Genomic DNA, 13,108 nt, shown 5'->3' with positions numbered 1-13,108 from the left:
CCCCATAAGACTTTCGTGTGTGAACTTTCAGAAGATAGCCCTGTGTGTCCTCAGCATGCAGGTTGGGTTGAGAGAGCAATTAGAGGCAACTAGGTTTTAGCCATGTGAAAGGGAAGAACAATGGCCTTGTCAGAAAAATGTATGGTTAGGCTATGGTCACAACCTCCCCCCGCCCCCTCCCCCTCCCCCCCCCCCCCAAAAAAAAAAAGAAAAGAAAAACAACCTGCTTGGCAGCTGGGCAGCGAGTTTAGAGTTTGCATTCCATGCCCAGAACATGCTTGGTGTCCGCACAGCAACCGCCCTGGCGCCAACCTAATCGAGCTGTTACCGTCGAGCAAGCTTGTAATCGTAATGGGCATATAAATGCCACCCTTTCCCTGAGCCGGGCAAGGTGGTGAGCTTGTTGATCTCACTGTCAAAGTTGTTAAGGTGGGATCAGCGGCATCGTAGACTTTGTTGACCTTTGAGATGCAGGGCAAACGTGGCCATGAGGCACCCACATACATACCCAGGTCGCTGGTGAAATATTTCTGGCAGAGACCTGTGGGCCACTGCCGGTATGCCTACAGGAAACCACAGATACCTCCCCGATAACTGGCAGGTGGCCAGGCGATTTCTGAAAATTGGCCAGTAGCTAGTGGGAGTTCATCGGCTTATTGGTGGATCATCGTTCAATACTGCCCCAACTCTTAGTGGAAAAGATCCCCCGATTTTGCCAAATACCGGGCAGACTGCAAATCTTCTGCTCACCTCTCTGAATTGTGACCAAAGCATTAGTTTGAGTGTAGACCGACTGCCTCTTTCTGCAAAATCAGTTGTTTGTTATGGTCCTGTAACGTTTATGGAAAGGTGGCTGGAGAGGGAGTGTGTTTATGGTTGAGATAAGATATTTTAGACTACCCCCCCAACTAGTCGACAGGTCTAATGAAGGCCCGTTTCTGTTTCCACCTGCCATGCCATGATGCATCTGTCTCTTTCGTTGTTGTTAAATTACTTCATCAAGAAAATTTTAAAAAAGTATTTGCTATTCTTACTCTTTTCCTTACTAGGGCACAGTCATCATTATCGCCAACCATGGAGAACGAATCGACATACCACCTGGGGCACTCCTAGAGAACAAAATAGTCTCCGGAAACTTGAGAATCCTGGACCACTGAAAAGTCATCAATATATCAGAGATTCTATCACAATTTTTTTTTCTTTGTGATGTAAAATGTGTACATACCTAATTCATGTTTGAAATAGACCATCCAATTTTAGAGTTTGAATGCAGTTGATTTCTTTGTGAGGGAGTTTCTACTGCAAGTCAAGTGGGATATGAATTTGGAAAAAGCAAGTTGTGAATTTTACAGAAACTCACGTGGAAAAAAAGGAAGAAGTGCCGACTTCTGAATTGCCAAATTCAACAGAACCTCTTTACACTGTTGGCTATCAACAGGCTATAGATAAATTGATTGTGACACAACTGTCAAATTTTGATTCTATGCTTTGCTTTGTAGTCTGTCAAGTTATCATAATGCATCCTAGACGTTGTTCTGGGTTTCTGTGATCTTCCATGTTGGAGGCATAATTGTAACAAGAATTATTTTGTTACTGTAATGGTGTGCGCGAGGTCAGTCTCATTTCTTCAGTGCCGATTTACTGCTGCTTGTGAATTGCATCGTACAGAACTTTGTGATGTAGAGCATGGGAAGTAGGAAGCCCAATATGAGTCATGTCAGCCAGGAGGGAATAGAATGTGACGTGAAATACTTGTTATTCTTGTCAACAGGCCTTCCCTTATTGTTCCAAAATCAGGCATTAAATCTGATTCTGGAAGAGGATATATTTGCCGGAAAAATTTCTGGTGCTTGGCAAAGTAAGGTAAATTTCGAGTGTTTTTAATTCTGTGGAATCAGGACATTAATACCTGGAACATGTGGCATTCAAATGCACAAAAATTTCCGCTTTTACAGTATTTTTTTTTTTCCTGTAGGATTTCCAATAAGACCGTTTTCAAAATATGTCTTGACTACCATTTGATATTGATGAAGAACGTTGCTTTGACTGTTGTGGTTTCTTTAATATGTATTGTCTGTAACAAATGACATTGATGGAAAGGATTGAATGGGTTCCCATTGTGCTGCTTCTTTCTGTAAAAACCAATATGTTATCAAGATTGAATTCACAGCTGTTTGTTCAGGACTCTTGATTTTGGTGGTACATGATTGTGGGGTGGAGTTGAACTTAGAGCAAACTAATACCCTCATGTACTTTACATTGCATTGATTGTTGACCAACAAAAATGCTTCTAAATGTAAAGGGCTATACTTGGTCTTTTTTTACCACCACTAGTCAACTGCCACCAGCATAGTTGGATAGGGAGATGTGTGTATACATATATAATATATATATATATATATATATATATATACACTATGTATCAATGATCGACACTAATTTTTTTTTTTTTTCTATGGTACCCTAATCATTAGGGTAACTATAATCATTCTGTTAATTTGAAATTTTGGTGGCCTGAAATAGAAGGAAATTTAAAAGATCCATTTAGAATTTTTAATGCCCTCTCAGGCCACCAAAAGGTAGCTGCCTTGGAGATTTGGTGGCCCAACATCAATTTTATGCCCCCATGGCCACCACTAATGTTGAGCCCTGATATGCATATGCGTGTGTGTGTGTGTGTGTGTGTGTGTATATATATATATATATATATATATATATATATATATATATATATATATATATATATATATATATGCACACAAGTAAATGGAATATAAATCAGTAAAATAAAATAAGTGACAAATAGTATCATGGCAAAAATCTTTCTCCAGTCTTAGTTGGTAAATTCTTGCGACAAGTCTTCACTCCGTGTTGTCAAGATTTGCTGTTGCCACAGAACTACCAAGGTAGATATCAGACATCATGTTTTTCTTGGTGATAGGCAGCAGTCTTTTTACAAGGTTAATCATGGCTTCTAAGAATGTTAGGTAGCTGTGCGGTACTTGTATTGACGTTCTTGTTCTTTGCCCCATCCTTTGAATAACTCAGACCTCATTGTGCAAAACATTGAGCATAAAGCAAGTCCAGATGTTTTAGCTTCCAAAAACTTTAACCATGTCATAGCCCAGGGCCAAGAGCATCATACCGTTGGCAGTCATCCAAACTGTTGAATGTGCAGTTTTTGCGGAAGAATGACAATTCAAGATAATCATGTTTGAAGTTTTTGTTTCGATCATGATTGCTCTACTTTTATGTGTGACATTGTCGGTCATTTTTGTAATACATAAGAGTGTAATTCTTACTCTAATGTGTGATGTATTCGTCGAATTCTATTGTTAGGAATTATGCAAGAAATCGCAAGAGATCTATATGTATGTTCTTTTTGGTTTGCAAAGACCGTAGTCATTTACCATGTATACGACAGTTTTGTTGACGGCGCGCACTGCACTTGTGGTCAACAAACCGTTGTATATCACTAAGATTATGCGCAAAGGCAATGTGCCCGATATACGACGGTTTGTTGACCGTGTGCACTATGTTTGCTGTCATACAAACCGTCGTATGTAGGAGAGGACAATGTATCGCTGTGTTTTAACACGCGCGCCCAAGCTTCACGCGCCTATGGGGAAATGAACAAAAAGAGATGACGTGACTCTATAAAAGTGATAATTACACAAAAATTACATCGAGTCAGAAACTGAAAATTTCATAATATGCATAACGCAATGTGTACTATCGAAATGACTGGAAATCTCAAAATTGACAATTTGACCAAAAATCGGGATATACGACAGTTCAGATGACCACCGATGATATATGAGAGTAGTATACAGTAACAGTAACAATGCCACTGGCATTTTAAGATTGAGTTTCAGAGTGTTGATCTAAAGCAGTTGATAGACCCCCTTTTTGATGACCGTTAACGCCTGAAGTAATGGCTGCAGTGTTCTCTGTTCAAGGTGGTCACAGATTTGTGTATTCTCATTCTTCACATGGTGGTGACTCCTAAGGGAGTTAAACTCTGAAGGAGTTATCTGTTCTCTGACAGTTGAATTCTATAAGACATCTAGTTCCGTCACATTAACTGGGAATTCACATACAGTATTATCATAGTGATAACAATAGTTCAATCAATACTATCAGTAGTAATAATGATAAACTTCATAATAATTATAATTATAATTATATTATATATATTATAATAAAGATGTGCGATGTTACAGTCAGTATCAGTAAAGATCTACAAGAACGACAACAAACAAATTTCTCAGAAGTGTTTTTTTTTTCTCCATTCGAAAAGGTTGGATGTTCTTCAGTAATGTATGCATTAAGACACATTATATTAAAGAAAGACTCTGCCCTTTCCAGCATTGGTAAAATTATAGTTTCTCATTCTACTAAGATTTTATATTCTGTGTAGTGGAAATTTTCATATGAGTAAATTTTCATGTGAACATTATTTTTGCACTCTATCGGTAGGATAAATTTTACATGAATTTGACTCTACAGAATTAAAATGTAAAGTAGTATTACGTACATCAAGCAAAATATATTGTTATTTTCAAGCTAGTAAAATGCTGCACAAAAATCTGTGAAAATTTCTACACTGCAAAAACATTCACTTTTACATTGTAGTGTGTGTGAAAATGAAAAATTATACAAGGGGATGGGATCCCTATCCCCAAGAATGCTGGACTGTCTGGGATATGTGTGTATGTTTGTGTGTGTACATGCATATGTGTGTGTTTGCATTTATGAGTGTGTGTGTGTGTGCGGTTCTTAATCGTTAGCAAGCAATGCCCCAAACTTCTCATGACTGAAACAGCATGTGATGATCATTAGGATGTGCATTTTTTTTTGGGGGGGGGGGGGGGATGGGGTGAGGGAGGGATGGAGGTCAAAGAAATGGCCTCTAGGACAATTCCTTGTCCCGTATAGGCTATTATTTTTGCGAGGGTTTAATCACAGTCGGATCGCGAATTCTTCAACACGCAAAAATGACGCATTGCGCCAAGGTAATACTGCATTTAAGATACCTTTGGTTTCAATGTGCGAAAAAAACTTCTTGAGAAAATGTCCCTGACCTCCTCATTCACGAAAATAGCTGTAAGTGAAAATAACAGCTTATAAAGTACTTATATTACGAGATGGGGTCACTGAAAGCTTTCTATTTCCCTCTTGTCTTCATCCCTTCATGTTCTCTAAGTTTTTTAAGAGACCCAAATATTCATGCAGATTTTGCCATTCTAGGAGTGGCTATTGATATGAAAGGGTGATTTTTTTATTATTTATGCTCATCCTGGGCAGTTAAAATTCTGCAGTACCTCAACTTTACTCTGAAAGGCCATTTTTTTTATATATATACATGTATTCTGTCGAGACTAACTCCCTTTTACTAAGACATTGTCTTTTTATGTTCTGAAAGAGAAGATGTACAAGAGAAGCCTTAGACTTCACATATTTATCGCAAATTATGAGCAGTTATGACATTTTTGGCATTTGTAGATTTGATAGTACAGCATATAAAATGCAAGATTACCTTTAACAAGTACCAGTATACCACATGTACAAACTTTTGATGTTGCATTGTGCACTGGGGAGGGGAGAGCTCCATGGCATTCTACTACTCTATGTTATGTCATGTGATGATGCTGATGTTAGACTGGTAAAGTTGAATGTATGAAAACCTATCACTGTCATCTAGGGGATGGCTAGTAATTAATCAGTGGGAATCAGTGGGAATGCTGGGGGATGATTGTTCAAATCCTTCTGGGATTCATTTAAGAGTACATTATATATCTATTGTGTGAAAATTATTTGCTTCAGAATTCTCATATTCAAGTAATGTGCCATTAATCATTAAGATTGCCCCGTCACTGTACAGGCATGCTAACCTGGAAACATTAAACTGCATATTACTTGAATATGAGACCATTCTGAAACAAATAATTTTCACACAACAATAGATATATAATGTACTCTTAAATGAATCCCTCAAGGATTGGAACAATCATCCCCCAGCATTCCCACTGATTCCCACTGATAAGCTACTAGCCATCCCCTTCAAGCTCTATATGGACCATATCCTCAAAGTAAAACAAGATGGTCTGAATAAAGAGGAAGACTCACCTTTTATTAGGACCATTTTTTTTTTCTTTTGCTTTGTTATTGGATATAACAGCCATTTCAAAACCAATTTTCTTCAAATAAACTTTGGACTTCCTTGTAGAAAATTGTATGCTCTTTATTAATTCATATTAAATAATTTCTTATTAGCTCAAAAAAGTTAAAATCTGAATCTTCATCTCAACTGAGAATGTGTCATCCCTTTAACTTTGAATCCTGCTCTTGCTGAAGATTCAGAAGGGCCATGCCTTCTTGCTGTCACATTCAATGGATAAATACATGGAAGACCTGCATTTCCAAGTTCTGATTTTGTGATAAAAGTCTTTGAACAGGCTTGTAGTCTGTATTTTCTGTTGTTCATCAGTGCCGCATATAGGCAAAGAAACAATTCTGACAGTGGTGATTATATGAATAATAATAAGAAAAAAAAATAATAATAATAATGATAATAATAATAATGATAATAATGATAATAATAATAATAATAATGATAATAATAATCAAAATAATAATGATAATTGCATTTATATGGTGCTTTATTTGGGCATTTCTTAGTGCATTGGTGTTATTTATAATTTATGAGAAAACTAATGAGCACTATAACATAAGGACAATGCAAGACCAAAGTAATAGTGACAAAATAAGATTTAAAGAAAAATACACATTAATAACAGCATTAATAAGAATTACCCAAACAAGTAGGTCTACCTGTTTCAAAGGTGCAGAGTGTTGGTAATATACTAACAAAATAATGTGTATTATTTGTATCATAAAATGATAAAGCAGACCCTTGTCGTCCAAAGAATTTCACGTGCAGGCATTTTAAACTCTGCGGCAGCCATTTTCTTGAATAAATGAAATGATCAAATTTTGCCCAGTCACTACCATGACATGAAAATAATAAAGACTGGTCATTGTACTTTACTATATGATGGGTGATAAGCAAAATTATGTGTTAGGCAAAATAAATGCCTCTCAACCATTCCTTTGCTTAGGATCTCCTTCATCATTTTAAAACACCAAATGTGGCATGTACTCAAATGCTGTGGATGATTTTGGTGGATTCTCTGAGGGAACTGTCTGGCTCTTTATCGTTGTGGATGCAGCACTGAAGACAACAATGCCCCATGAGAATCTAACCTTAGTTCCTCTTTTAACGATTAATTAAACAGAAACAAAAAATCTTTACTTATTGAAAGGAAAAGACTGGCAATAATAAGCAGTAATCAGGCAAATTGCTCTCCATTCAGTTTGCACACAAGAATTCACCAAATTGTCACTTTTCTCAAGTAAAAATTTCTTCAGATACCTGTTCTTGGTATATTATAGGATTATAGAGTACAATATCAATTCCTTTTTGTATGTCCTCTGGAGTGGATGAGGTTTTTCTGTACCAAATATTTTAGAAAAATGAATTTCATAGAATTAGTGAAATTTTGTGTACAAAAGAACTGCTCAACACCCAGATCACACTGTGTTTCCAATTTGTCTTTCTAATTTTTTTACCATCCATATATTTTTTTGTGTGTATCCAATTCTCCCCTCCTCCCCCCCCAAAAAAAAAAATTATCTACTTGTCTGAATTTATTATTTTCATACAAAGCAACATAATATCAGGATTGAATTTCCCTTGAAGTGGTGAGAACAGCATCATCCAATCCCTATGTAAGTAACCGATCAGTGGGAATCAGTGGGAATGCTGGGGGATGATTGTTCCAATTTTTGTGGGATTCATTTAAGAGTACATTAAATATCTATTGTTGTGTGAAAATTATTTGCTTCAGAATGGTCTCATATTCAAGTAATGTGCAATTTAATGCTTCCAGGTTAGCACGCCTGTACAGTGACGGGGCATTAAACTGCACATTACTTGAATATGAGACCGTTGTTAGGCAAGCAATTTTCACTCAACATTAAATATATAATGTACTCTTAAATGAATCCCACAAGGATTGGAACAATCATCCCCCAGCATTCCCACTGATTCCCACTGATCAGTTACTAGCCATCCCCTTTAAAGTTAAGCACAGAAAAAAAGAAAAAGAAGAAGAGACACACAGCCCTTGTTCCATGTGTGCACGTAAAGAAAGAAGAAATTGTGCAGACTTGGGGGTCACATGCCCAAATACCATGGTATACGGTTCCATCAAAATATATGCTTCCAGGGCGTATATTCTCCCCTATGTCTGGACATGAACAAGTATTTTGACTATACTGTTTGAGCTACTGTATTACAATAACAAAGACCCAAATTGAATAATCAATAATCAATCCAGTTGCATATAACTACATGTAATTACATGACAAGCCAAGAAATGCATGGATGAATGAATAACGATAATCTCAGTGGCGGATTCAGGGGGGGGGGGGATGCACCAGGAGTGAGCCCCCTGTGATTTTTGTTGAAATAAAAGAAAGAAAAAGAAAAAATGAAAGGGGGTGCATGCGCCCCTTTTTTTTTTTTTTTGCTCCCCCCCCCCCCCCCCGGAATTCTTGGACAGCCCCTTAATCTCTTAATTTCTGCATGTTCGTTTAAATGAAACCATCTCTTGTCAAGTCAGGTATTTAGAATATGCATTCCTGTAAGAAAGTTTGGAAAGAAAAGAAGCACATATATTGATTGATAATTTGATATCAATAATTGAAAGGTATTCATATCTTCGATTATCTATAGGGCCACTATTAACCAAAACTTTGTTTCTGTGCTTCAGGACTAAAATGCAAGCCCTTAGTTAAAGCTTATCTTTATTTCCGAAGTTGGGAAAAGTGGCCTAGTTTTGCAAAACGAAAACAAATGACAGGATAATATAAATGCGGAAAAATCAAAATGATAGTTACTTTTATCTTCTCGTTAGTTATCATTTTACATATATAATATGGGAGGGGGATATAGCTCTGTCCCACACAAAGTTTATGGACAGGTAACTCTCCTGTACAACTCTTCCCGGTAGAGTGGTCGCCATGGTTGATAAGTTGCATAAGCCTCGACTCCTGTTTGTGACATTTAGTATATCCTCAAAAGGTGAAAACGGACGGACAAATAAGTGAAAAGCTCAGGAAGTTGGGGGGGGGGGGCGACAAGGAAGAGAGAATGATATAGGGAGGGAATCCGCTCGCTCATTGTCGACCATCGCGTGACTTCAAACAGACCATTTCCATTCAATCACTCTTTTTAGACACAAACATCTATTTGTGACTGAAGTGTTGGTGGCTTCATTAAGTGTTCAGTGTTCTAATCTTTTGAGGCAGAGGTTAACTATGTGAACAGATTTCTTCTCCTTGAAAGGATAATGAGGGGACAATCATGCTCGATTTGATAAACACTCTGACGTGGCGTCTGGAACAAATCCGTTCAAGTCAGATGTTTCACATAAAAAAAAAAATCATAAAAGATTGTTCCGTGAGTAAATCATATAAACGGAAGTAAGTGAGCTGGATAGTTAAATATAACCCAAGGTAAATGAAGAACGTTCGTTCTGCTCATTATGTTCACTTTTGACGTTTCTATTCATTTTTTTTTTTTACCGTAGGGTATGATTGTCTGAATCATAAATGTTTTACGTTGATCCGATCAACAAAGAATGAGATGTTCCTTCGTGTGTAAGGTCCTGAAAAAGCACAGCAAAATCACTGTACAGTGTATATACTTTCACAACCGTCTCAAAGTGATTAAGTTAACCCTAGAAAAGTTACAAAAGTAGTCCGATTTCTTCTCGCGATTCACTTGACATCGCTTGCTATGCGAAAATAGCCAAAACGTCCCCTTTTCCCCTTCGCTTTGATAAGGTATGTATACGCTATTTACAAATTATCACGAGGAAAATTTCGATATTTTTCATGACTCCGCCACAGATATTTTATAATAACGTATAGTTTCGTATTCTGATTAAATGAGGTGACAGAATTTCGCAAACAAAAAGCGATGAAATTATAATTTTTGTCTACACGAGAAGTGTGATCAAAGTTGTATTTTAATTCATTGCTATATATTGATTCTTTCACTGTGGAAGCGAATCTTTGGAAGATCAAAGTAAACTAGAATCCACTCTCCGAACCCTTCTCCAGCTTCACTCCGGGGCTTCCACGGCTTCACTCCCCCGTCATGATAATAACGACCCTTCAGGACACGAGAAACAACACACAAAACAAGAGGGACAATTCTGGCAGCTTGCAATGAACCAAAGGAAAGCAGGAAAGCGCTGAGTGAAACACGCCTTATCTAAACGCTTGTCAAATTCACTGTTCACTGAATTCGACTTTGGGGAAATGCCAAAGAGGAATCGAATAGTTAAAGTGTTACATTTATTTCCCGCGCCACTGCCCTCATGATCAGACAACACTATAGGAGCGGAACGAAATTCAGACTTACTGATCCAAGGTAGTAATGATACCACTTTACTCGATACCTCCATTATGTCCATGCCGTGGGCCTCCGTGTTACCTCCGTGTGCGTCTTATATTTAGAGACATAGACATTTGTCTTTGCTTTAAAACCATTAAGACTTGTAAAAAGATGGGAATTATTATGTACATTACATAAGACACATAAACCCGATGATTTCCGTTACTCATATAGTTTGTACCTGAGATGATTCAAAGCATATTTATTAAAAACAGTGGTAACAAAACCATCGGTTTTTGCGAAATACCTCTCATAAAAAGTGAAAATAATAATACGAATTGAAATGACTGAGACGGACACATAAAAAGGAACAGAGATAATTTAGGGACAACAGATTTATACGTATAGATGGAAAAGTAGCAAAACAGAGAGGGAGAGAGAGAGAGAGAGAGAGAGAAAGGGGGGGGGGAGAGGAAAAAGACTAGGCCTAATACAGACATACAGACAGACAGATAGAATGGAAGCCAAACAATAAAATTAGTCGGGAAAGTGAGAATCAGAGTCAACAACTTAAACAAAGACATTTGGTAAACATTTGATGATTATATTCCTTTCCCCAACATATTTCAGTCAAAGCATCGACGTACACTTTCAGGATCTTACTGAAAGCTTTGAGTTTGTAGAGCTCAAGTGTAACTCGGCTTGGCATTTAGGAATACATCGAATGGAGTTCACAGAGAATCAAATGTTGTAATGTACCTTTTTTCAATCCAGGTTATCATATAGATGATGTAGTCGTCAATATAACTATACCATCAATAGAGGAACTTCAGAAAATATTGAGAATTACAGAGGGTAAAAATGGAAGACTGGTGCAAAGCGGAATGAATTGAGATTACATTTGCGAAAAAAAAAGGGAAGACGAGCGAAAATCGAGGTAATAGTTTTTAGTTTCTTGTTCTTATTTAACCTCACTTTCTCTCCTCTCACTCCGTGAGTAACAACTGAAATTCCTTATAAATGTTAGACGACAAATTACTGAGGAGTGGATAATGTGTGTGTGAGTGTGTGTGTGTGTGGGGGGGTGGTTATCTTTTGTATGTTCTGTGTTATGGGTAAAATGTGTATAAATGTGAGAGGAGGGCGACAAGGCGAGACGTGTAGGTCGATTAAGGGGAGGTCGGAAAATGCGAGGCTAAACTGCTGATGTGGGAGTAAACGGAGGGGGGGGGGGGGAGGGATGTTTGTGGATCAATAATCAGCAAACTTGTTTTGTGGTGTACGGGTTTGTGTACTTCGTTGCGTTTGATTTTCGTCACATGTTTTGTCATGCCTGGAAAATAGATAAAAAGCAGAAAAGAAGTGATATCCCTAAAAGAAAACTTTGCAAAAACAAACGCAAAAACAAATCAATGTCAAAATGAAACAACCGAGATCATGGTTGATCAAATGCAATGTTGTCATGTTTAGGTTTTATTGGTCCCATGTCGACATTTTAGTTGATGGAATCATTATCTATCATGTGCATTGATTAGAGGGAATCATGGATTATTTTCATATTGTGTGTATAATTGTTGAGATTATTTCTGTATAATTTTGTTATGGCAAGAAATAGTTTACCAATAAATCATCAACATATTACATAATTCACTCACACACACACACACACACACACACACACAGACAGATATAGGCAAATATATATATGTATTACATATATATGTATTATATATATATATATATATATATATATATATATATAGTATAATAATGATGATGATGATAATAATAATGATAATAATAATAATAATAATAATAATAATAATAATAATAATAATAATAATAATAATAATAATAATGATAATAATAATAATAATAATACTATGATAATAGTATTATACATACATCTAGAGTTTTATCGCTAAATGGGCTAGGCATCATGTTTGAACACTTTGAAATACAAAGTCTATCACCGGAGAGAGCAAAATAAAACCTTAGCATTGATACCTCATTTCGTAACATAACAAATTAAAGATATCCCGTATTTTCTTAGCATTTTCTCTTTTTTCCAGGCGCTTTTATCACACTATATCTCAACTGAAAGAAGAATGTAGTAACCTCATTTTGCTATAGAACACCTCACATTGATATAGTTTTATGTTCGAGACGATATGCTGGTTTACGAGAACTCGCCAAAAAGTATAAGGACACACCCACGCATGCAGAAGCGATACAAGTTTGACGCCCCCTCCAGTCTAGGTCCCTTGCCATACGCAAGTTCACAAGAGAAACCACTGATACACTGATTGCTTTTTTGTTTTCAAGGTTGAAGGGGCCATCAAGAGCCACTATAAAAAGAAACCTTAATTATGAGTAGTAGTATAGTAGTAGTAGTAGTAGTAGTGTAGTAGTAGTAGTAGTAGTAGTAGTAGTAGTATAGTAGTGCAGTAGTAGTGTAGTAGTAGTAGTAGTAGTAGTAGTATAGTAGTGCAGTAGTAGTGTAGTAGTAGTAGTAGTGTAGTAGTAGTAGTAGTAGTATAGTAGTGCAGTAGTAGTGTAGTAGTAGTAGTAGTAGTAGTAGTAGTAGTAGTAGTAGTAGAAGTAATGTAGTAGTAGTATAAGTAGTAGTAGTAGTAGTAG

The 13,108-nt window shown here is 36.8% G+C and overlaps 1 protein-coding gene across 2 annotated transcripts in view; it reads left to right on the top strand.

The window, feature by feature from the left end:
- The window catches only part of LOC140227614 (UTP--glucose-1-phosphate uridylyltransferase-like), a 51,766-nt gene extending 49,603 nt beyond the window's left edge, over positions 1–2,163 (top strand). For both annotated transcript variants that reach the window (XM_072308041.1, XM_072308034.1), the window contains exon 15: positions 1,050–2,163. In XM_072308041.1, the coding sequence (XP_072164142.1) occupies positions 1,050–1,157 (108 nt within the window). In that variant the 3' untranslated portion in view covers positions 1,158–2,163. The remainder of the gene's footprint in view (positions 1–1,049) is intronic.
- Positions 2,164–13,108: the final 10,945 nt, after the last annotated feature.

This window comes from Diadema setosum, chromosome 1 (assembly GCF_964275005.1).
Source record: "Diadema setosum chromosome 1, eeDiaSeto1, whole genome shotgun sequence".
NCBI classification, from domain to species: domain Eukaryota; kingdom Metazoa; phylum Echinodermata; class Echinoidea; order Diadematoida; family Diadematidae; genus Diadema; species Diadema setosum.
The sequence above is the reverse complement of the archived record's forward strand: the minus strand, read 5'-3'. Positions and strand labels throughout refer to the sequence as shown.